The sequence below is a fragment of the Conger conger genome, chromosome 7 (assembly GCF_963514075.1).
Source record: "Conger conger chromosome 7, fConCon1.1, whole genome shotgun sequence".
Classification (NCBI taxonomy): domain Eukaryota; kingdom Metazoa; phylum Chordata; class Actinopteri; order Anguilliformes; family Congridae; genus Conger; species Conger conger.
The window spans coordinates 23,455,794-23,481,694 of record NC_083766.1 but is presented as its reverse complement, the minus strand read 5'-3'; the positions used below and the strand labels follow the sequence as shown (position 1 = coordinate 23,481,694).

Sequence of the window (25,901 nt, the reverse complement as noted above, 5' to 3'; positions counted from 1 at the left end):
GTGATTAATCCCGAGAGCAAACGCTAAAAAAAGTGCACGGGGGGTGACCGCGGATAACACCACGCTGGACGCGATCCAAAACAGCTCTGTTGTGTTTTATTTATTTTTCATGTGACATGTCTTTTTAATGAAGAGTCAGCAAATAATCATGCTACGTGTACAAATGTGCAAAAACAGATAATAAAAACCAGAAGAAAACCTTGGCCTTTAACAACCGGTGCCAGAGTGGTGCCCTTTGCATTGCTAAGGGGCTGGGGATGGTGTGTTCGTCTGAGGAAATCTGGCTTCTCGACTCCCCCGTACTGTTGTATTAAAAAACAAAACAACTCCCTAATTAGATAAGACACATTACAGCAATAAAACAGGCCGTTCTGCAGCTAGCCGGGACAAAGGTTAACTGGGAATATTGCACTTGCAGGATGTATCAAATTATCCTGTAATATTTTCCCCAAGCTTGACTGGTCAGGAGCTATAGCCTGCACACCGCAGGCAGCAGGAGATGCACAGGAAGCGGAATGCATGTTGTTGTTCGTGTTTTCATGGATTACGTCTCGATAGGCTGGAGCTGTTTTCCACTTTTAAACGTGTTTGCAGTCAGCTTGTGTCAAGTACCCGTACAAAATTCATGCTGCTGCCAGGTTTGTCAAACATTTCAAGACTCTCACCTGTACACCAGCTCTAGGTATCTGTTTGGCATTATCTGCCTCCTCAATCCCAAACTCCCCTGCGTGAATCCTCTCACTGGCAGAATAGCCCTCCTCTCTCCATGTTTCACTAGGGGCGGGGGCGGGGGGGGGGGACATTATGTGATTTTGGAGATAACCAGCTACCCCCTCAGATAAAATACTACGGCAATCTCCGGTCATCGAGTCTGGATAACTCCGCACAAATTCGTCCTGAATGAACGAGGAACCCCAAAAAACCAGCTACTTTTGCATCGAACGAAACGAACAACGAAAAAACGTTTTTTGACACCTTCTGTTTGTAAACTACGGAGCGAGAGGCGCGGTACAGAATGGGATGTGACGTGGCCAGATGCCGGGCGCCGTGTATCTGGCAGGAGAGATTTGTGACGGCTGAGGAGACGTTTGCCTCTGATCCCGCTTCGCTGTCTGCACCTGGCGGGCCCCGCCGTTACCCGGGGCTACGAGGGGCGGACCGGCTCGCACGCGGAGAGCAGAGGCGTCCCGCTCGCTGCCTGCCGGTAACATTACCGCCAAGCGGAAGAAGTCGTCCCGCGCCACGCAGCCCGACCGCTGGGTTAGCCGTGCCGCCTGCCGGGCCGATACGACCGTTCGCGTGGGACGGCTGCTTTTTGAAAATCCGACGAAGATGTGGGAAGTCAAGCTGCTCGCTAGCGCCACAGCGGTCGGCTCCAGTAGAGGTGTCTCAGCCTCCCTTTCGATGTGCGGTCAGCGGGAACAATACGGTTAAAAACACAAAGTCAATATTTTGTTCCCCACGGGAAAATGTAGTCGCGATCGGTGTTTTTTCTTTGTCTAATGTCTTCCCAATTCTTGTGTTATTAGGACGATACAGCAATACTTTGTGGATAAATCAGAGACAGATTATGCCGCTCTCTCTCACATGCTTAGTGGAGGAGCCACATCGACTAACAGACTCACCCAGCACCGCTGTGCTAAAGGACACTGGCGCTAACAGCTAACTGGACTCACTCAACACCACAGTGCTAAGGGACACTGACGCTAACGGCTAACTGGACTCACCCAACATCACAGTGCTAAAGCACACAGGCGCTAACAGCTAACTGGACTCACGCAACACCACAGTGCTAAAGCACACAGGCGCTAACAGCTAACTGGACTCACCCAGCACCACAGTGCTAAAGCACACAGGTGCTAACAGCTAACTGGACTCACCCAGCACCACAGTGCTAAAGGACACAGGCTCCTTGTTCTTCCCGTCGTTGTAGAAGGCCAGGTGCCAGGTGCCCGGGTCCAGGTACTGCACAAACACGGCCTCGTTCATAACCACCGTCTGGATGCTGCGCCGTTCCCGCGGCGACTCCACCACGCTCCACTTCTCCTTTCCGTCCAGACGCTCCATGAAGTCATACTGCAGGAGAGAGAAAGAGAGAGGGAGGGAGAGAGAGTGAGAGAGAGTGAGAGAGAGAGGGAGAGAGTGAGAGAGTGAGAGAGAGAGGGAGAGAGTGAGAGAGAGTGAGAGAGAGTGGGAGAGAGAGGGAGAGAGTGAGAGAGAGTGAGAGAGAGAGGGAGAGAGTGAGAGAGAGTGAGAGAGAGTGGGAGAGAGAGGGAGAGAGTGAGAGAGAGAGATGTAAGCTCACAGATATGTGATTAGAATGTCCTTAACTGAACATTCTAATGCCGATGTAACAATCACTCCCGGTGATTGTAAGCTACTTTCTAGAAAACCTTCCCAGAACACCTCTTCACACGGTTAAAATGGGCCAGGGCCCCAGGAGGAGGGGGGAGACGGGCCGCGTACCTGTGCGTGAGAGGGGGGCAGGCCCTTGCGGATGTAGACCCCGAAGAGCGCGTCCTTGCCCAGAGAGATGTTGAACTTGAGGAACTGTGGCTGGCCGAGGTGCATCAGGGTCCTCCAGAACACGCCGGGCGGAACCTCCTGCGTCAGGCGCCGGCCCACCTCCAGCTCGCCCGTGTCGATGCTGGTGTTCCGGAACGGCCAGGGCCCTGGGGGGGGGGGGGGGGGATAACAGCAGGACCAACCAACTTAATCCACCTTCAAGCACATACTGAAGACTCACCTTGTCATGTTGCACCTTTCCCCTCCCCTCCCTACCTCACTGTTACTTCTAATTAGCTGTATGTATGCTATGTGCAACGATCGCACTTGTGCCTAATTATTTTAATATTCTTACTGTTCTAGTTGCCAAAACTGTGGTATTGCTACTTGGTCAGTTAACTTGATTATTCTACAAGGTTTCAGGTTTTTATCTATGTGATCACTTGGAACCTTACTTACACAAATATTTGATTGGAATGTTCAGAACATTCTCATGCTGATGTAACAATCACTGCTGGTAATTGAGAGCAATAGAATTCTAGAAGACTGACAGAAAACAAAACAGAAACAAAAGAACATTCCAAAAAAAACGACTCTTCAAAGGGTTAGAACAGGACCCAGACTCAGTTCAGTTCATGAGTTCCCCCAGTGAAATACACTGTTTGCAGAAGAAAGACAATGGCACAGTAAAATGAGCAATGTTAAATCAGTTCTTTGAGAGTGCATATAGCCCCTTTTGGATTCAAATGTACGCTGTTAAGAGTTTAATTAATACTCGACATTTTACTGTGTGTTTGGGCCTGTAGGCTTCAGCAAGGGAAAGTAAACTCATGAACTTACATTGACCTGTCTGCATACACATGCTGTTGCGGCAGCAAACCCACTGAGATATGCTGCAAATTAGGCTTATACAACATGCTTAAAATGCATTTTATCTGAGAGTGAGGCGGAATGTATCTGCTGAATGGTAGTTAGGTGTCTGAAATGTGCAGTCTTTAACTACGGCACTGCCCTGACAGCAAGTGCCGTGCAGCCCGGTACCAATTACGGTAAAAAGTGTCATGTTATCTAAACAAGATTCAAGGGGGGCAAGATTGCAAAATATGTGAGTTTTCTACACAAGACTGAACCGCTATTCCCCTGGAAGACCAGAGGGGGCACTGTGGGACTCCGAAGCCCAACACGGACTGGGGTCCTCTCTCGTTCTGAATAACCTCCTGAGGTCCAACAGAATTTTTTTTTTTTTTTTTTTCTTGACATAATACAAAAGTCTTGGATGGTTCTCAGGAATGAAGACCCAAGCATGTTGCCTACAGGCAGGGGCACTGTAAGAGGGATGAGCGGTCCTATATCAGAACATAGTGTGTACGGTGGTGGGGCCCAATGTGAGATCTTTTCATGGGGCCTGGAATCCCCAACAAGGGCCAACAATGAATTTTGTGTTCTCAAGATAACATAGCAATGGGATGTTCTCAAGGCCTTCGGATGCTGATTGAAAGGAAACTACAAACACCTGCAGACATTGCAGCCATTCAGTGTGATATCCCTGATCTATGGAGAGAAGCCAAAAGAGCCCTTTCTTTCTGAGAGCATGTATGCCTGCCATACAGCGAGGAGCTGGGATTAACACCACACTGCAATGTGTGTGAGTGAGAGAGAGAGAGAGGGAGAGAGAGGGAGAGACAGAGAGGGAGGGAGAGGGAGAGACAGAGAGAGAGAGAGAGAGAGAGAGAGAGAGGGAGACAGTGAAAGAGGGAGACAGAGAGGGAGAGAGAGGGAGAGAGTGAAAGATGGAGAGAGAGAGTGAGAGAGAAAGAGTGACAGAGAGGGAGAGAGTGAGAGAAAGAGTGAGGGAGAGGGAGAGAGGGAGAGAGAAAGAGAGTGACAGAGAGGGAGAAAGTGAGAGAGAGGGAGAGAGGGAGAGAGAGGGAGAGAGAGAGAGAGGGAGACAGGGAGAGAGAGGGAGAGAGAGAGAGAGAGAGTGAGGGAGAGGGAGAGAGGGAGAGAGAAAGAGAGTGACAGAGAGGGAGAAAGTGAGAGAGAGAGAGGGAGACAGGGAGAGAGAGGGAGAGAGTGAGAGAGAGAGTGAGGGAGAGGGAGAGAGGGAGAGAGAAAGAGTGACAGAGAGGGAGAAAGTGAGAGAGAGAGAGGGAGACAGGGAGAGAGAGGGAGAGAGAGAGAGAGAGAGAGAGGGAGAGAGAGAGGGGCTTCACAGCGTTGTGCAGCATGCGGTAATGGACAGAGCGATGTTAATGTCTCCGCTCGGCGCTAACGCTAACGGCGGCTGCGACCGGCTGATTGACTAAACCGGGCACCTTGATTAATGCCCTCCGTGACGCGCCTCATTTAATAAGCGAAAATGCGGCACGATGCAACGCAAAGGTTGCCGGCATCGCTTTGAGATAATCGGATTTTTATGAGCACTCTCGCTGTGCTTATTGTTAAGCGCTTCCCGTCTGAAATGGCGGCCGGACGGGCGGGGCGCGTTGCTCGACAGCGGTAATCGCCCGGCGGTGATGGTGGCGGAGTTTCGGAGCGAACGGGAGTGATGTCGCCGGAGTGCAAACAAACAGCCCCCTGACGCAAGTGGGTCAGATCTGCTCTCACACAGGGGAGCACGGAGAGAGAGAGAGAGAGAGAGAGAGAGAGAGAGAGAGAGAGGGAGAGGGGGAGAGAGAGGGAGAGAGAGGGGGGAAGAGAGGGGGAGAGAGAGTGAGAGAGAGGGAGAGAGAAAGGAGGGGAGAGAGAAAGGGGGGAGAAAGGGAGACTGGGATAGAGAGAGAGGAAGTGGGGGAGCAGGGATAGAGAGAGAAGGGGAAGGAAAAGGGGGGAGGGAGGGAGAGAGGGAGGGAGAGAGAAAGAGAGGGGGAGAGGGAGGGAGAGAGACTGGGATAGAGACAGAAAGGGGGGAGGGAGAGAGAGGAAGTGAGGCACAGGGTATGGGAAGGATGGAGAGAGATAGATTAGAGAGAGAGACTGGGACAGAGAGAGAGGAAGTGGGGGAAAGGGAGGGAGAGAGGGGGGCAGGGAAAGAGAAAAGGGGAGAAGGAGGGAGAGAGGGACAGACGGATAGAGGGCAGGAGACAGAGGGAGAGAGAGAGACAGAGGGAAAGAGTGAGAAAGAGAGGGAAGGACAGAGAGAGATAGAGGGATGCAGGGGGAGACAGAGAGACAGGGATAGAGAGAGGAAGAGAGAGATTAAACAGACAAAGGCCAACTCATAGTCACTAAGTCATTTTCTAACTATAAGGCAGCACAGGTGAAGGTGAAGGTGCACTTCCTCTGATATTAAATATTAAAAAATAACAAATTAATATCACAGGAAAATGTCTACAGATATAGAAGAACTTCTATAATAGAATATGCAAAAGAAACGTATCTTCCCTGACAAATGGATAAAAACTGTCCCAATAGACCTACATTTATCCCTCCTATAACTACAGGACACCAATATACAAGGGAAAGGGAAATCAAAGGGAAATCAATTTACATTTTTGTGTTGATGTATGATATTAGTATTGATGTTAATGTATAGGGGCAACCTAGAGACTAGTGGCTAAGTTGCTTGACTGAGACCCAGAAGGTTGGTGATTCAGACCCCAGTGTAACCACAATAAGATCCGTGCAGCAGTAAGCCCTTGAGCAAGACCGTTAACCCCACATTGCTCCAGTGGGGGTTGACCCCTGCTTAGTCAAATCAACTGTAAGTCGCTTTGGATAAAAGCGTCAGTTACATAACTGTAATATAAGTTTCATATAAGAACACGAAGTAGCATGCACATCACAGAATATGGGAAAAAATCGTCTTCTTCTTTGGATGCTCATAGAGTTGTCTAGACCAGAACATTCCATCTGTATTCTGAACAGGGCCTCCACAACCAGCAGAAAGGCAGCACTTGCAGTAATCACTTGGTTCTCGAGTTCTGTCATAAATAATCCCCTGTCAGATGAAGCACTGTGATAAACACGGCCCTGTGACTAAAACAGTAATATGAGCAATTTCACAGCACCTTGGTAAACAAATACCCAGATCATCACAGTATTCTAGCAAGCAAATACTGAGATAACTACAGCAAAATGACAACAAATACTGAGATAACAACAGCACAATAACAACAAACACTGAGATAACTGCAGCACAATAACAAATTATATGTTAACTACAGCACAATAACAAATAATCTGATAACTACTGCACAATAACAAACAAGTACTCTGATAACCACAATTCTCTGACCAACACAAAACTCTGATAATAGCAGTAATCTAGCTAACATAACCCAAAATGCAACAACAAACAAATAATCTGATAATCAAAGCATCCCGACAAACATACACTGTGATAAAACACTAAGCAAACAGCAAACTCTGGCAAACACATACAGGAACTCTGACAAACTGTGCTGTCATAACATAACACACAGCATTGTGTAAAATAATACCGGAAAAATAAAAGCACAGTTTTTATATAGTTCAGAGCTGTAGAGTATGTCCCAAGAGCACTGGTTTTGAAAGTGCATTCTGTTTCCGAGAGCGTGCTGCCATTACTGTAGGGGAGTGCAGGGAACGTACATCTGGAATTCCAGAAGTAGAACTCCGGCTTGTTTTTGAATTCCGCCGGAATGCCGGAATGCCAATTTGCAGTTTTGATGTGGACGTGCATGCAGACGGCAGCTCCTGGTTCAAAGGCTGCTTTCCCGCTGGGACTCCGGGCCTGAGCTCACAGGGCAGGAGGAGCTTCTCCTCGGTCGTATGTGTGAAGGCAGAGGATCCGTGAGCAGACTCGTTGAGTTGTCCGCAGTGCAAATGGCATCGACCCATTGCTTTTAATGCTACAGCGTACGGCCGGAGTTACAATAGAATCGTTACATTACAATCGGTTAGCGGAAGCTCTTATCCGGAGCGATGGACAGTAGAGGAGAACATTAGCGTAGCTCTAAAATGTTAAAATGCAGGATGCTAAGGCTGGGTAGCTCATTTGGCGAAGGCACAACGCTGTGGCGCATGTGTCAGGAAGTTAGAGCCGGGATTTAGAACCCCCTGGCGTCTCACACGTCCAAAGACTTCTTTGACAAACGCGTTACCGGTCAGCTGAAGGCGAAATCGCCCCTAGCCAAGGGCGGAAACGTTATTTTGAATCTGAGGGTGGTGTCAACAGAGCGTTGTCGTGGTAACCTGTTACGAGCCCTCGCCGCACTTCGCCGCGCTTCAGCCAGCGAGCCGGCCGAGCTAACCCCGCTGCACACGGGCGCTGCCTTGCGGTTACAGACTGAATCCAGGCCCCGCACCTGTCCACTGCGGCTAGTGGCTCCTTAGGGTGATGCGCGACTGCCGATCGTGTCTCCCGGGGATTAAAGGCGGGGTCACACTGCATTTACTTAGCTCAAGCTTTGATCCGAAGCATTGATTAGACTAAACAAGGGGCCAACTCCCCACTTGAGCAATGTGGGGTTAAGGGCCTCGCTCAAGGGCCCAACAGCTGCACTGACCCCAGTGTGGCTGCATTGGGGCTTGAACCACCAGCCTTCCAGGTCCCTGGAAAGCACCCCAGCCACGAGGCTACATGCTGCCTCGGGTCTGTGAGCCCGGCTGCGGGCGGCAGTGGGAAAAGAAGCAGGTCACGACATGACGTGATTCGGAGGGAAACCAAGAGGGTCTACACCAGAGGTCACCAACCCCGGTCCCGGAGAGCTACTGGGTCTGCTGGTTTTTGTTTTCACCTTAGAAACAGCACCCTGTTAAGACCCAGGTAACCAGGTGAGGTGAGTTAGCTGTGAAATCATCTGCTCTAATTGATTAATTAAGTGCAGAGTAACAGCAAAAACCAGCAGACCCAGTAGCTCTCCAAGACCAGGGTTGGTGACCTCTGGTCTACACTCTCCTGAATCTACAGTAGGGATCACACATGGGTGCGGATTCCATTAAAAACAGGTCACTGGACATTCCAGGGAATCGGACAGTGGTCCAGCCCCAGGTCGGGCGCCAATATTTACATTGAAAAATAAAATAAATAAAAATAAAAGAGGACACAGTCACAGTAATGAGTGTAATATTCACACAACAAACAATCTTATTTGTATTTTAACAAAAGAATGCTAATTAATGTTAACTCGATCACCCTGCCCGTTCTCAGAAAACACACAGTCTACATTGGCAGGCCTCCGGTCTCCATTTGGCAGGATGAGTGTTAACACTGGGAGAGAGCCATCCGCAGCGCTCCTGCCACCCAGATGGACTGACGCGGGGTTGCAGATCTTCAGATCCTCGGGGTTTCTGGGTACGGGCTCAAGCCGCTCCCGTACCGGCTGAGCTGGAGCCGAGGAGGGGAGACGTCGGGCCTGGGAGCCGTGACAGTTAGGCCACGCGCCGTAACCGCGGTAATCGCTGTCCCGGGTTCTCCGTTCCAGACGGTCTCATGAGCGGCCTCTCTGCCACGCGGGCAGCCAGCGGACTCCCTCTCCTCGCCAGACTTTTTCTTAAAGAAACATCTGGCTTAATGAAGCAGATGTGCACCGACACACCGGGCGCTCGCCTGTCCGGCGGTTTAAACGCTCCTCCATCGGACGGGAGCGCCGGAACGTTCCGGAAACGCTTGAGCGGGGGGGCTGCTCGCCAGGGCCTTGCGCAGCACCCCCCCCCCCCCGCCGGATTAGGCAGACCTCCCGCCAATGAAGGACCGCTCGGGCGAACAGGAGCGGCTCTGCCGTTAGCGGGGTTAGCGGGGTGAGACGGACGGAGAGAAACAGCGGTTCTCCCGCCGACATTCTGCGGCCGCCGTTTGGGAGCGAGGGGGTGAAGGTGGATTCGTTTAGAGCCGGGCGGTAATTACATTATTTTTTAAGCTGAGTTTTTTTCCCCAAGCTGCTCGTTCAGTTGAGAAAATTTCACACACAGTTATTACGGCTAACTCCTGGTCACTCAAGTGCAGTTAGCAGTCTCCGGTTACTGTTGCTAAGGTGACACGTGGAATTGAAGTCAGAATTTAAATCAGGATATTGTTCTCGAAAATTCCCCACATGGTTATCCATTGGTTCTTTGAGTAAACTGTGTTTTCGCTATGTAGCAACTGTGGAAGTGTGTATGTGTGTGTGTGGTATGTGAGTGCATGCTTGTGTGTGTAGGTGTGTGTACATGCGCAACGTGTGTGTATGGGTGTGTGTGCATATACATGTTTTTATGGGTGTGTGTGTGTGTGTGTGTGTGTGTGGTGTCCATGGGTGCATGTGCTTTCATGGGTGCATGTGTTTGCATGCACACGCGTGTGTGAGTGGGTGTGTGTGTATGCACAGTGTGTGAGTGTGTCATTGTTTTTGTGTGTGTGTGTATATGCACAGTGTGTGAGTGTGTCATTGTGTGTGTGTGTGTGTGTATACACAGTGTGTGAGTGTGTCATTGTGTGTGTGTGTGTGTGTGTGTGTGTGTGTATGTGTATGCACAGTGTGTGTGTGTGTGTATGTGTGTATGTGTATGCACAGTGTGTGAGTCTGTGTGTGTGTGTCTGTTGCTGTTGGTCTGAAACAGCTTCCTGTGACAGCAGGCCGCAGGTTGCAGTTCTCACCTCTGCCTCCAGAGGGCACCGTAGCCACGTCGTTGTTGCCCGGTAACCCTGTGCTGAGGCCATTGCTGATCACGTGACTGGCGGCAGGCTTCAGCTGCCAGTTGAGCCCGAGCAGGTTCATGGCTGCGGAGAACGGGAGGGGAAGAGGAGTGAGATATTTATGAGAGAAGTAACCCTCTGCGAAAACCACTCCACTCCTCCACACCACTGCTGCCGCCCCGGCACCCCCCGTGCCAAACCGCGGCCGTCTCACACAAAGCACACGGAACAATAAAGCTAATTACGTCCATTTCAAATTACGCTTTCCACACCTGTACCCGGAGCAGCGCGCAAAGCATCCGCACGGCGTGTAGAACGGGATGATGAAGCGTTTATGAAGCCCAGCATAACCACGGGAGCACGTCCTGTAGACAGAACGACCTGAAAAAAGCCAACGCTCTACGGCCGTACCTGCAGTCGAGCGCGAGTTTCCGCCGCGCGCACATTCCCGAGCGCGGCGGCTGAGCGCGGCGGCTAATGCCATGGCAACGACACTAATTTAAGTCTTATCAAAGATGGGGTTAACGGCGCTCGCTGAGGAAAAAATAAAAAACACAGCGTTGCGAAGCAGAGCTCACGGCACTCTCCCGCTCAGGCGGAAACGCCGCGCAGGAATCCGAGCGCGGGATAATGAGCAGGAGCTCCGAAACGCCGAGACATGTTGGGAAAAACGAGGCAGGTAATGGCATGAGCTGAGCAGCAGGTGATTCCGGAGCGAGTTCAGGGGTCCCGGTGCAGAGGGAGGAGGAGAGGAGATGATCTCAGCCCGACTCTAGCACCTGCGCAATAACCAGGGACAGGTTACGTAAGGGTTTGGGGTCACTGGGGGGGGGTTACTGTGATTACTCTGATTTTAAACGACAGGCGCACACTAACCCGGAGGGTGCTACACGTTGGAGGTGTTAAGCCTGATGTATACTTCATTGCGCAACCTTTTCATGCGACAAAAATGTAATTGTTGCAGGAGGATTCGCAATAATAGTAAGTTAGTAAAACTTAATTTAACTTCATTTCACTTTTCTAAACACAAGGTCACAAAGGGCTTCACAAAGACACAAAAAAACACAAACATTAATCAAAGAAAACGAGAATTTATACTCAGGCAAAGGTCTGTGATGACTGTTCCGTTTTCTCTACGGCAACAAGATGCCAAGCAGCTGATGTTTACGCATCTGGCTTTCCAATCAACTCGTAAAAAGACAAGTGCGTCTGCGTCATGAAAAAATCTTACAGGTGCCTGCCACTGAGGAAAAGTGGCGTGCCTCATTTTTGTCGTATGGCACTTTGTCGCAAGGGTTCTGCGACAAAGTATAAATCAGGCTTTAGAATTGCGTTCACAGCGAGGTGTAACTCTTTAAGGCGTGAGATCACAAATTTGTGATTGGAATAAAATGACATGGAATCACAGAACGGCGGAAGAGTAGAGATGAAAGTTGAAGGAGAGAATATGTGTGACAGGAGTGGTAAGACAGGGTGCAGTATCAGTATGTTAGTGCTGGAGGAAGAGGTGTGTCTTGGTTTGATTTTGAAGGAGGAGAGACTAACACGTTCCCAGAGGTGCTCGGGTTCCAAAGTTTGGGGGCAGTGGCGCTAAACGATCGAACTCCAATGGTGGACAGCCGTGAGTGAGATATAGCAATTTAGAAAAAAACATTCCATGAAAACCTGTTCGTCAAAGGGCTAACGTCCAGGGGCCACACACACACGCACACGCGCACACACGCACGCACGCACACACACTCACGCACACACAAACACACACGCACACACACATGCGCGCACACACACACACACACACACACACACACACACACACACACGCACGTGCGCACACACACACACACACGCACGCTCTCTCTCTCTCCCGCCTCGTACGACAGCCAAAGTGACCAGCGCAGCATTGAGCGGCGAGAAGTCCGTTACCAAGGAGATGTTTACGAGAGGGGAAAAAAACCACCGGCGAGCCAGCTCTCTTTTCCTGCACTCAACCCCGTGACCCCCTGGAGCTGCGTCGTGTGGTCGTATGCTCCAGTCCTTATCTAATCAGCCACTCACCGAGATACAACAGGAAGTGGGCAAGGCGAGGGCTATTTAGACGTGTAATTACGCTCCTCCATTTTGTGTAATTTCCCCACAGTACAGCCACTCGTGTTACACACAATTGCCAGCATCCATAAGTGACATCACTTTCTGATGGCGAAGCCGCGGCCTGGCAGCCAGCTATTGTTCAGGGGAGTGCAGAGCGAGGGAGGCAGCGCTGGGGGGTTCGGGAGGGGGGGGGGCGCGGCTGTGCTTCTGAGGTTAAAAACGATAGACTTCTCACACACGGAGCAATTGACAAAAGAAAATTTGAAATAAGAAAAAATCTGACGAGAGAGCACTTGACTTTATTTGGGAAGTCTGGAACATGAAGCGGGGGGGGGGGGAGTGACATGAACAGACAAACTTCCCCTCCGCATCCCTTTGTGCTCATCCCTCGTTTCATTTCCTGCTGGTAAAAAAAGAAGAAGAAACTCTTTCAATCTGCACTCTGCTTTCTTCCTGCAGCCTCTGCCACTGTCACTTTTCTTGAAATAAAATGATGAAACAGAAGAGAAGGAGCAATCTACTGCTCTGAGATACGACAGAACATCACACACACTCACACATTCACACACACACGCGCAAACACACACACATGCATACACACACAGAGACACACACACACGCTCACACAGAACTTTATATATATGGTCCCTCCATTTCAGGGGATCCTAACATTTGGGACAAATGGCTTCATGTGTTTCTGTTCAGTCAGGTGTGTTCAATCACTTCCTTTGTGCAAGTATCAGAGAGCTTTCGGTATCTAGTCTTCATTCTAGGCTCTTGATTGCCTTTGGAGTCTGTTATTGTCATTAGTCAGCTTGAAGACCAGAATTGTGCCAATGAAAGTCATGGAAGCCATTTTGAGGAAGAGAAATAAGAAACAGTCAGAGACATAGACCAAGCCTTTGGCTTACAAAAATCGATTGTTTGGAACATCATTAAGAAGAAAGAGAGCACTGGTGAGCTCAGTAATTGGAAAGAACCTGGTAGGCTACTCAAGACTTTGACAATGGATGACAGAAGAATTCTCACCATAATGAAGAAAAACCCTCAAACACCTGTCCGACAGAACAGAAACACTTCAGGAGGCAGGCGTGGATGCGTCACAGAAGAAGAACTGAACTACAGAGGCTACACTGCACGATGAAAGCAAGTTGATGCAAAAACAGGATGGACAGGTCACAGCTTGCTAAGGAGTACCTAAAAGAGCCTACAGAGTTCTGGAAAAAAGCATTTTTGGCAGGTGAGACCAAGTTTCACTCGTATCAGAGTGCTGGCAAGACCAAATGTGGAGGCTATAAGGAGTTTCCCAAGATCCAAAGCACCCCACCCCCCATCTGTTAAACATGGTGGTGACGGTGTTTTCGTTTGGGCAAGTGTAGCTGCCACAGATACCGGCAGACTTGTCTTAATTGATAATGTAACTAGCAGAGGCAGAATTAATTCTGATGTGTTCAGAGGCATATTATTACATATTAAAAACGGGAAAACTCTTGACTGGCCAAGTCATTCACCCAATCTGAACCCAATTGAAACTGTACATATTCAGTACACTACTAACACAAGTAGGGGAAGAAGCCTGGTTTACTCAAAGCGCTTTACAGTGATCAGGGGGAAACTCGCCTCAACCACCACCAATGTGTAGCACCCACTAGGGAGAGGCATGGCTGCCATTTTGTCAGAACCCTCACAGCACACCAACAGAGATGGATAGGAGGAGAACAATGCTTTTGCCAATTGAATCAGGGGATGATTAGGTGGCAGGTTGAAAGAGTCAGGTTGCAAATTTAGCCAGGACACCGGGGAACTCTTTGCGATGAGTGTCATGAGATCTTTAATGACACAGTAAGTCAGGACCTCAGTTTAACATCTCATCCGATAGACAGAATCTCCCCTTCACTGCAGTGGGCCATTGGGGGTATTTCAACCAGAGGGAAGATTGCTCCCTCCTGGCCCACCAACACTACTTCTAGCGGCAACTTAAGTTATCCCAGGAGGTCTCCCATCCAAGCACTAACCAAGCCCGCGCACGCTTGGCATCAGCTCTTTGGTAGGAGCCCGGTGCATGATGGTACGGCTGCTGGGTGGGGGTTGTTTTGTTGCTAGGCTAGCAGCCAGGGTCTCTACTCGTGGAGGACGGACCCAGGAGCTGCAGAAGCTGACCTTTCCGGATATTGATTTGAGTTTTTAATCAGGTGCTTAGTGGGGTGCCCTTTGACCTTTCCAGGCCCCTGTTGGTTGGATGATGGATTATCGCAGCATCATTACCATTCCGTTACAATCAGGGCCCTGTTCTGCACTGATTTTTAAGTGCATTTTTTGCATATTTCTGCGCAATCACCTTGCTATTGTGATTTCTGCCCTGCACGGTGCACACACACACCTGTGCACACACACACACACACACATGCAGGCACACACACACACACACACACACACATACGTGCAAGCACACACACATACGCGTACACACACATGCATGCCCGTATATTCCTACCTAGACATCAATGACATTTGCACACTTGGTTATCACGCTTACATCTCACAGTGCATAACATAAACCCCAGACTCCATTTTCCCTGCACTGAGCTCAGGGAGTCAGGACTCAGGGCCTCTATCTGAGCCTCCGGGCTCAAAGCACACTGCTGACATATCTCCCCCCTGCTGCTTTGAACCATCAGCTCCTCCTCTGTCACCAAGGAGCAGAGACACAGAGCGAGCTGCTTCCTTCTCCTTCTCTGTGCTACAGGCCATGCCTGCTTGACCATGGAGCCAGTCAAGCTGGATGTGAAGCTGGTCTAGCTGGGTATAAGCTGGTCAACCAGCATGGCAAAGATGGCCATAAGTTGGTCTTGCTGGGTATGAACTGGTCAACCGGCATGGCCAAGCTGGTCTAGCTGGGTATGAGCTGGTCTACTACTGCAACTGGCTACTGCTGGTAGCAGTTTCAAAACATAGATTGAGCTGTTTTCTCACATAAGATACATTTCTTTACCCATTCCGTTGCCAATGAAACAATGGGAGGCAGGGAATAACATTGATTTCTAAGTGGCCATTTGATCCGGCAAATTCCAAGGACAAGTTTTGTGTCCATGAAACTAAATTGGGATTTTCTTTCGGAAATGTTACTGGTTGCATCTTACAGAAACAGTATTAGCTTGCATGTCACTTTTTTCGGGAAAGAGTCCAAGAGAAGGAGCACAGTCATAAACTAAAACAGCAGTACAATCACAGACTAAAACAGCAGCAGATTCACAGACTAAAACAGCAGCTCAATCACAGACTAAAACAGCAGCACAGACACAGACTAAAACAGCAGCTCAATCACAGACTAAAACAGCAGCACAGACACAGACTAAATCAGCAGCTCAATCACAGACTAAAACAGCAGCACAGACACAGACTAAAACAGCAGCTCAATCACAGACTAAAACAGCAGCACAGACACAGACTAAATCAGCAGCTCAATCACAGACTAAAACAGCAGCACAGACACAGACTAAAACAGCAGCTCAATCACAGACTAAAACAGCAGCACAGACACAGACTAAAACAGCAGCACAGACACAGACTAAAACAGCAGCACAGACACAGAACAAAGTAGTTGCACAGATGTGTAAATGTATTTTATTAATTTCTATCCTATTCACAGGCAGATTTGCAGGACAAAATTGTGCTACATGAAAATGTGAAATTTAGCCCAGCAAGATGCATTTCTCACCTCAACTCCAATTAATTTAGTTTAGCAGATACTCTACTACACGCTGAGAAGAAACAAATTATTTATTATTGAAAATAATGAGGAGTTTTCTTTGACTCAAATGCTTTCATACAATAATGTGTAATCATAATCATATTTATTCAATTTAAAGAAAAAGTTTAATAATTTAATTTATTTCCATTAGTAACAGAGTTTGCAGTGAATATGTGACTGTGTGTGAATGTACATTTGTGTGTGTTAGAGTATGTGTATGTGTGAATGTCTGTGTGTGTGAATGTGTGCGTATATGTGCGTGTGACTGCATGTGTGTGTGTGTATGTGTGCATGCTTGTCAGTGTGTGTGTGTCTGTGTGTGATGACTGTGTGTGCATGCTTGAGAGTGTATGCGACTGTGTGTGTATGTGTGTGTGACTGTGTGTGTGAGTGTGTGCATTTGTGTATAAGTGTGCATGCTTGTCAGTGTGTGTATGTGACTGTATGTGTGTGCGTGTGACTCTGTTTGTGTGTATGTGTGCATGCTTGCGAGTGTGCGTATTAGTGTGTGACTGTCTGTGTGTGTTTGTGTGTATGAGTGCATGCTTGTGAGTGTGTGTTTTAGTGTGTGACTGTCTGTGTGTGTTTGTGTGTATGAGTGCATGCTTGTGAGTGTGTATATTAGTGTGTGACTGTCTGTGTGTGTTTGTGTGTATGAGTGCATGCTTGTGAGTGTGTGTATTAGTGTGTGACTGTCTGTGTGTGTTTGTGTGTATGAGTGCATGCTTGTGAGTGTGTGTATTAGTGTGTGACTGTCTGTGTGTGTTTGTGTGTATGAGTGCATGCTTGTGAGTGTGTGTATTAGTGTGTGACTGTCTGTGTGTGTTTGTGTGTATGAGTGCATGCTTGTGAGTGTGTGTATTAGTGTGTGACTGTCTGTGTGTGTTTGTGTGTATGAGTGCATGCTTGTGAGTGTGTGTATTAGTGTGTGTGACTGTGTGCCACTAGATGGCAGTATTCCTGAGAACAGCAGCAGAGATCAGGAGTGTGAGCTCTTGCTCTTGTGATCCTGCAGACCCTGGACACACATACACGCTTCACACATAACTGTGCACTAACGGCGTTACCTGAACACAACGCTAAAAACCAGGCCTGTGTGTTCCACACATACCGCTACACTCACACCGCTACCTGAACACAATCCGGAATCTGGATTGAGCAGGAATCATCAACTCTGGCCCTCAAATCCAAATCCACCCTGGTTTTCTTTTCTCCCGGGTAATTAGTGTTACTGATTGGCCAGACTGTCTTCACACCCGAATGCCAGGTAAAGGCAGGGTGGAAACCAGCAGTTATCAGCCTTCAAGGACCATCAGAAGCTGACCCCTGGGTTGTAGTGATGCAGTCATAAGCCCCACCCTCCTCCCCCCTCAAACCTCCGCCAATCACAGCCGCTCAAGGTGTGCCGTGCCCTTTTCGTTCCATCTCCGATGCGGAGATGGATGTCCTGCCGCGACCCCTCCGGAGTTATCTCCCGTTTAATCTGCCAGTAAAGGGCTGCCGTCGCACCCAGCGCTGAAGAGCCACCCGTCCCTGCTTTAATGGCCAAATAACAGACGGGCAGAACATTTGCAGACGAGGACGGGGTCATTCAGCCAATCCCCGGTCTATCACACGCCCGCGTCTGAAGCAAATAAAACTGCCCTTTATTTACAGAGTCTGAAAACAGAGAACGTGACTGAAAAACCGCGAAACCTTAAATGCACTGAGAGATTACCGAACTCAGTCTCAGTGTGCACAGCGAGACAGAATACTTGAAAATAAATATCATTAAAGTAATAATTGACACAGGCATAGAAGTGACATTTCAACAAGTTAAATCAATTATGATCATCGAGCAGAGTCCTTCAGACCAAAGAGCTTCCCCGGCCTTCCGTCACACCGGGGGCCGTAGCTTAGCAACGTGAGGGCGAGGCTTTTCACAATGGGCGGGGCTATTACACGCTGCCAATCAAAAGGCTTGCCTGTCGGGCAATAACACGGTGATTGGTCGAGATCAGCGAGGTGCATTCAGGCAGACAGCTTGATTTGAGTCCTTGCGGTTGTACCCGATCACAAATGGAGCACTTAAGCCTGAATTGCTTCAGTAAACATCCAAGAACGTAAAGCGGATAATGTGTGAAAACACACAAGCATGCCCTTGCTACAGGGTGTTCGCAATATTAGCGCCCAACCTAGATAAAAAAAAACCCTGGCGTACCTATTAACATTATAATTGAATTGTACTTAAACTCAATTTCTTTAAGCCGATTGAAGGGCCCGGCTTTAAATATCACTTGACTGATTGATTGGCTGATGTGACTGAGCTAAAAGCTGTTTCTCCTGTCGTGATTGGCCTGTTGCTGCTGTGTAGAGCTTTACTGCTCTCTTCAGCTCTGCGTCCCCTCTCTCCATCTCTCTCACATCAGAATGCATTATGGGAGCTGCTTTTCTTTCATCGTGGAGGGGAGGGGAGAGTGGGGGGAGGGGGGCAAGGGAAGGCTAGGATTCAAACAGCGTTCGTCCTTAACTTAGACTTGCGAAAACATTTAGTCACCCGTTATTTTCTTCACATCACATTTGCATTTATCCGTACAGCGGACTCCCCCTGTTCAAAGAAGAACCTCCAAGGACTTCGTGGAACACAAAACAATGAGGGCAACTATAAGGCACAAAAACAAAATGGCTTCCTGAAAACTATTTTGCTCTGCCTTGTGAAAAGTAACACTTAAAAAAATAGGGAATAATGGAATCCAGGCTGGACCCTTAGTCTCGCTCAGTAGCGGAGGGGTTAAGCCTGCAGCATCAGTCCAGTGCACTCAGGCTGTTTAATCACATCCGTGGGGTACCCGTTAGCCGGGCTTGCAATAAACATTAATTATTGATGGACAATGTGTTCGATAAGAAATTCATGAGTTGGTGCGCAACGCTTTATGTAATCTTTATGTATAATTCACCTCCTGAAAAATGATGTATGATATTACATACGAAGCATCCGATAGATTGACGTGCCTTGCCGCTGGGCAGTATGGGAAGGCTGTGGGCGGAGGGGGGTGGAGGATAAGCTCCCATGATCCACCTGCGGGGCACGGGATTGGCTGTTTGATGTTTTGGGAAGGCAGGGGAGATCTGTATATGCGTGACAGCGAGTTCTCGCTCGATGCGAGACGATCCGTTTAGAACCTGCCTGCAACGTGACCGCTCCGGAAACCCGCTATTCCAGAACCGAGGCATGCAGTGGGAGCAGGGAGGGGGGGGAGGGCTGAGGGGGAGGGAGGCGGGGTTAAGGTGTGAGTTAGGGGAGAGAGGCGGGGTTAAGGTGTGAGTTAGGGGAGAGAGGCGGGGTTAAGGTGTGAGTTAGGGGAGAGAGGCGGGGTTAAGGAGTGAGTTAGGGGAGGGAGGCGGGGTTAAGGTGTGAGTTAGGGGAGAGAGGCGGGGCTAAGGTGTGAGTTAGGGGAGAGAGGCGGGGTTAAGGTGTGAGTTAGGGGAGGGAGGCGGGGTTAAGGTGTGAGTTAGGGGAGAGAGGCGGGGTTAAGGTGTGAGTTAGGGGAGAGAAGCGGGGTTAAGGTGTGAGTTAGGGGAGGGAGGCGGGGTTAAGGTGTGCGTTAGGGGAGGGAGGCGGGGTTAAGGTGTGAGTTAGGGGAGAGAGGCGGGGTTAAGGTGTGAGTTAGGGGAGAGAGGCGGGGTTAAGGTGTGAGTTAGGGGAGAGAGGCGGGGTTAAGGTGTGAGTTAGGGGAGAGAGGCGGGGTTAAGGTGTGAGTTAGGGGAGAGAGGCGGGGCTAAGGTGTGAGTTAGGGGAGGGAGGCGGGGTTAAGGTGTGAGTTAGGGGAGGGAGGCGGGGTTAAGGTGTGAGTTAGGGGAGGGAGGCGGGGTTAAGGTGTGAGTTAGGGGAGGGAGGCGGGGTTAAGGTGTGAGTTAGGGGAGGGAGGCGAAGTGTGAGAGGCAGGTGCAGGGGCTGATGGGTAGGGAAATCAGAGGAAGAATAAGAAAAACCATAGGGGATAGAGACGGAGAGAGAAGGGATGAGTGACAGATAAAAGGAGGCAGAAGATGACAGGGTGTAGAGAAGGGCAGGGAGGAGAGTGGATGAGAGGAAGGGCAGCAGAGATAGGCGATGGACAGGTGAGAATCCTGGCGTAATCAGGACCATACCATCCTGGCCTACCACCACACCCAGGGGTCTCTGAGCCCCCCCCAAACAGACTCTCTATAGCCCCCAGATGGTACACCCCAGTGAAGGGCGTTCAGGTCACCTGCTTGATTCAGGCCCTTGCTGTTCTACTGGCTCACAATAAGAGTACTTTGGGGTGAATCGCTTCAACAAACATCCAAGTGCATAAGTGAATAATGTGTCCAAAAAAGTAAACTTGCCCTTGCTATGTGTATTCGTATACCCTAGATAATAAACCACAACATTACTGATATTTCGCTGAAGCTTTCATCAAAAGCAAAACCATATCTATCAAGCTTATAATTGCACTGTAGTTAAACTCAATTTCTTAAAGCCAATTGAAGGGCTCTGCATTAAGTATCATTTGATTGACTGGCTGATTTTAGGTTCTTACATCGCATGAAACAGATTCCCTACAGTAATCACAAAGTTGGCTCCAGCATCCACTCCTTACACTTTCTCTATACCCTACATCTATGAAATAGCATTCACCGGTGTTACATCACAATTTTTTGAACATCCGTAAATGACAGAAAATCTATCACCACCAGCGCTGTCCTTATTCTCTGCAAGAACATTCATAAGATACAGAAAAGCGGAATATTCCGACTCGCGCGATACACAGGAGAACAATGAGAGCCGCTCTCGCACTCTGTCTTCCGCATGATTTATGCGTTACCTCAGAGGGCCTCGTTTTGTCAGGGATATCTGCGAGCCACGAAGAATAAATGTCCCAAATTCTCTTCTCTGGGCCTCAAACGAGCCACGTTGAGCAATGTATTCATCTTCCGCGACGTGCTAAATGACAAACGGTCGCTTTAGAAAGGGAGTTATATTTTTAACTGATTAAATTATAGGCTGACAGATGAAATCAGTGGGGTCCCAACACCTGAAAGTGTGGCCACCTGGTCACTGGAAATGAAATGACACAAAATGGCCGCCGGCCAAGCCTGCATTCGGTCCAGTGAAAGAGATTATGGAAGTACTGACAATCATCAACCTAGCCAGTGTCAGGTTATGTTAATCAAAACTTTCATAAACACTTCCACAGTAATTGTAAAATCAATATGGAAGCAGGGAAACACAACCGTATTATACAGTAGCGACAGCTTACAGAAGACTGAATTTAAGAAGTGACTTCTAACATACTGTAGATATATAGCGCACCGTTACAGTAATGTTAAAAACACAGTACTTAGCCGCACTCACGCTTAGTTTTTCTATTTTTATGGAGCAATTATCATTCCAACCCTAAAATTACTTTGCGGTTATGTTGGTCACGCATTGTGATCGCTGTTAATGTAAAGTTTGTCATTTATTTTCCAAGCGAAAACATGATTTAGTCGCGCATTAATTTGTGAGTTAGGTGTAGTACACGGACGTCGGTAGCGGCCCCAGGAACGCGGCGCTAACAGCCCTGGGGGACTCGCTCTGTGTGCTCTCAGCAGCCGTAATTCATCAACAGATTGGCTGCTACAGGAACCAGCAGGCGTGGGGGGCTGCTACCTAACGCTGCTCACTCTCTATTCATTTTAATTATGAAAATGTCATATTCATAATTAAATAAAATTCATTTTCACACTGACTCATGGTACATTTTTCCCCAAACTCTTTCGGTTCACAATAGACATAACCGTATGATATATAGGAGTAAAAGGTATGATTTTCTTCGATGCGATCCACACTAGGGCTAGAATTTCCTTTTCCCCCTTTGTTGTTCTGTTGGGTGTCGATATGAAATTGAATTACATTGAATTTATGGTTTTTTTATTTATTCATACTTTTATTTTATTTTTCAAATTGTACTTGTTTTTTATGAATGCATCGATTTTAGATTTTTATAAGAGTAGTAATGTGTTGTGGCATTTTTACGGTATTTGTTTTTCATTGCTATAAAGCACTTTGTGCTGTGTGCTCAAAAAGTGCTATATGAATTATTATTATTATTATTATTATTATTATTACTTGTAATACATTTATTGTGGTGTTTTACACAAAAAGAGTGCAGCATGATTAGCATAATGCTCATAATTCATATATAAATATAGATATGTATATTCATAAGTGGGTGTGGTAATAGTGGGAATCATTTTAAATGCAGATTAGTTTGAAATTTGTGGCCCCACCCTCCCCATTGTGTGCCTCTAATTGATCGGAGATCATGAAGAACAGCTTCATTAAAAAGGTGCTTTAAAGTTTAAAGGTGTCATTATTTCATTTACATGTCATGCGCGGTCTGCGTGGGATGTATACTGTACACAACAATAACGTTTTTTAAATCAGACTGTTTTCAGATCTAGGACATAGTCAAGCTCTTCATTTAATACATCAAATGATTAAACGGCCTTAATTGGACCAGGAAGAGGATCATGTAGTACTATTTGAAAGGTAATTTTCCCCCCATAACTTATTTTCAATTTTTCCCTTGGCCCTCCCAATAAATACACATTAACACTTCTAATTTACCACAAAATTGACAAGATTGACCTCAATTACGATACTAATTGTAATCCAAGACTCCGGCGGTCTCCAGTTGTAATTGCTTCAGAACTGGCTGCACAAGTCCCCAGAATCCTAGCTGTCTCCGTGATTACTGAAATATAACATGTTCTATTCTCAACAGAGAAACCCTGTTTCTATTGATGCCTGAAACCCAGGGGAAATCCAAAATGTTGATACGGGCTGTTCAAACCTAATACATATTTAACAAGCAATTTTCAACATTATTTTAGATGTGGTCTGAAGGGCACACAGTCTTTCCCATTCTCCTATTCCGTGCTTTCATTCCACCGCTCCAGACTGGAAACTAGAGAGGATGTCCAATAAATACCCACAATGCAACGGGAAGCCACAGAGTCCTATGCTCACCTCTTATAAAAGGAGATTTAGCTATTCCCTGCACTAGGCATGAAGGTATAGCTTTCAGCAATATATTTGGTAACGCATTTGAACTTCCACTTCCTGAATATTTAAACACAAGTACAGAGCCAAGTTTTCTGTCCTAGTTTCAGTACAGCTGGACACTTGCTGGACCGGGTTGTTATCGTCTTTAGAGAGAGGGGAAATAACCTGGTGATGAAAAAATTTCAGCAACTTTTAGGTGTACCTGAACATTTTATAAATTTTTAAAATTAATAACAAGTAGTGGGCACTTGGTTGCTGGTTCAAGCTCTGGTGTAGCCACAGTAAAATCCGCACAGCCGTTGGCCCTTGAGCAAGGCCCTTAACTTTGCTCTAGGGGGGATTGTACCCTGCTTAGTATAATCAACTGTCAGTCACTTTGGAAAAAAGTGTCAGATAAGAAATACAAAATTATTATTACTAATTGAAGATCAAATATTTCATTGAATACTTTTATTGAATACCTCCACAGTGGGCTATCCTTTTCTGCTGAACAATCTCCAAACCTAAATTTTAGTGTATTATGCTATTATGCTGACAGAATTCTCTGTTATGAGGAGCTCAGTATCAGAAACGTAAAAGAAATGAGAGAGGTACATCTTCTCACTCACCACCAGTGGACGGCACATTATGAACGAGAGAGAGAGAGAGAGGGAGAGAGAGGGAGAGAAAGAGTGAGAGAGGGAGAGAGAGAGAGAGAAAGAGGGAGAGAGAGAGAGAAAGAGAGAGGGAGAGAGGGAGAGGGAGACAGAGAGAGAGAGAGGGAGAGGGAGAGAGAGACAGAGATAGAGAGGGAGAGAGAGAGACAGAGAGAGAGGGAGAGGGAGAGAGAGGGAGACAGAGAGAGGGAGAGAGAGAGAGAAGGAGAGAGAGGGAGAGAGAGAGGGAGAGAGAGGGGGAGAAAGAGAGGGAGACAGAGAGATAGAAATAGAGAGGGAGAGAGAGAGGGAGAGGGAGGGAGACAGAGAGAGGGAGAGAGAGGGAGAGGGAGAGAGAGAGGGGGAGAAAGAGAGGGAGACAGAGAGATAGAAATAGAGAGGGAGAGTCGGCACACTTCAGTGGCAGGGATCTAACATTCAACTACAAAGCTGAATGGTGCCTGGAGCTCCAGAGCTGTTTGGGGGGGGAGCGTTAGGAGTGCACCTGGGGACTGTCCTGGGTCCCATGGCGGGCCGGTTGAAAGCGGTGGGTAACGCGTGGCGGCGCACATTAGCGTTCCCCTCCGAACACACACCCGCTCCCGCAGGGACAGCCCTATCAGCCTGACGCAACTAAACAGCAGTTCACTGTAATCCACGGCAGAAATTACAGCGCGCTTCCAGGCAGGTGCCTGCTCTCCGGCGCCCATAAACACAGGTAATAGGTGTGTAAAACCATCTCCGAGCGGCCCCTCTCCCTGGCTACCGGCTCCTGGGGGCCGCCAGGCGGTGCGGGTTCGAGGCGAGAATTGAGCCGCTTTTTAAATCTTCTGCTGCTGAAGCTCCACTCTCCGGGGTTTCCTCCCTCACCTGTCCTCTGGATCAAATCGGATCACGTCAAATCAATTTCACTTCGACACAAAACCGCCACGCACGCGCTTTACGGAGAAACAGAGGGGCGGACTGGGCAAAACCGGTCCTGAACCTCCAATAAGCGACAACCGGATGTGAGGAGAAACGGAAAGTAAATAAATACTAAATTTGAAAATAAGTTGAAAATATTAGCTTAAATTACTGTTTACTTGACCAGTAAAAATAAATGTTTTTTCATAAGTAATTATATATAAGTAACATAATTAAGATTTGACAGTAAGTCTAAAGATAAGACTTACTGAGATTGACTTGGTTTTTGTGTTTTGTGTTTTAACAGAAGCTTACTCCATGAGCTGATGCCAACCCCCCTGTGTCATCAGTGACATCAGCAGAGCCAGGAGCCCGCCCCCTGAAGACCCCGTCATCCCTCCCTTTCCGCAATTACCTCACCCCCTAAGATGGCCGCCGGGCTGTAGTGGAAGAGACAGGTCTGAATTTAAATGTAAATTGCGAATTTAAAACAAATAGCTTTCTATTTCTATAGGAGGCAGGAGGAGGAGGAGAAAGAGAGGGGGGAGGAGAAGGAGAGAGGAAGGGGGGTGAGGAGGAGGAGGAAGAGGGAGATCAGTGGGATCTGTCCAGTCCGTTTCACTCCATCCGCGGTTGCATCGAGTAGTTATTCCCCCTTTTATCTCGCACATTTCTTCTCATCCTAATTTTTCACAAAAAACCCCCCCAAAACCCCTCCTGGACGCACGCGCAGGGCTCTTCTCGGGAGCGGGGGCCCTGTCCTAAGCTCTGACGGGCGCGGCGTGTTCGGAGCGTTAAATATTCAGCCCGTCTGCCGGCGCGCCGCCGCCTGCGACCCCGCCCTTTCCGGAACGTTCCGCGCTCCGTCTCTCTCCCGGTCTGACCCGCGCGCCGTCTCCGGGGCAACGGAGCCGTGCTCAGACACAGAGAGCCCGGCGCTTTCCTCTTCCCCGCCACCGCGACACGACGCCTTCTGGCGGGTCAGCCGCGTCTTCCGGAAGCTTCCCCAGCGTCAGCTGGCTGCTCCGCGGTCCCCCGACCCTCCATATGGTATTTAATTAATAGTGAACATCAGACTCACTACTCAACAAACCAGCGCCACCGAGCATTGTTGTGTCGCTTCAGACGGAGAGGAAAAACTAGACAAAAAAAAAAAAAAAAAAGAGACTGGAAATACTTCAAAAGAGACTTGTTTATTCTTTATAAGGCACAGACTTTTCTCCTTTGAGAGAAGTGATGCTTTCTGTCTGGTTAGGCTGGAGTTTCCAAAGGGAACCCTTTGATTCCACATAAGAACCCGTTCTCGTTCAAGGGTTCTTTGTCGGGGCAAAATTATTCTTTGTCTGGTAGCTTTCGCACTTCACACCT

The 25,901-nt window shown here is 48.2% G+C and overlaps 1 protein-coding gene across 1 annotated transcript in view; it reads right to left on the bottom strand.

Annotated features, from left to right (window-relative positions):
- LOC133132572 (teneurin-2-like) overlaps positions 1 to 25,901 on the bottom strand; it is a 403,992-nt gene that overhangs the window by 63,559 nt on the left and 314,532 nt on the right. Inside the window, exons 7-9 of the mRNA XM_061248068.1 lie at positions 10,064 to 10,186; positions 2,467 to 2,672; positions 1,881 to 2,076 (exon numbers count right to left, since the gene is read on the bottom strand). Of these exons, the coding sequence (XP_061104052.1) occupies positions 1,881 to 2,076; positions 2,467 to 2,672; positions 10,064 to 10,186 (525 nt within the window). The remainder of the gene's footprint in view (positions 1 to 1,880; positions 2,077 to 2,466; positions 2,673 to 10,063; positions 10,187 to 25,901) is intronic.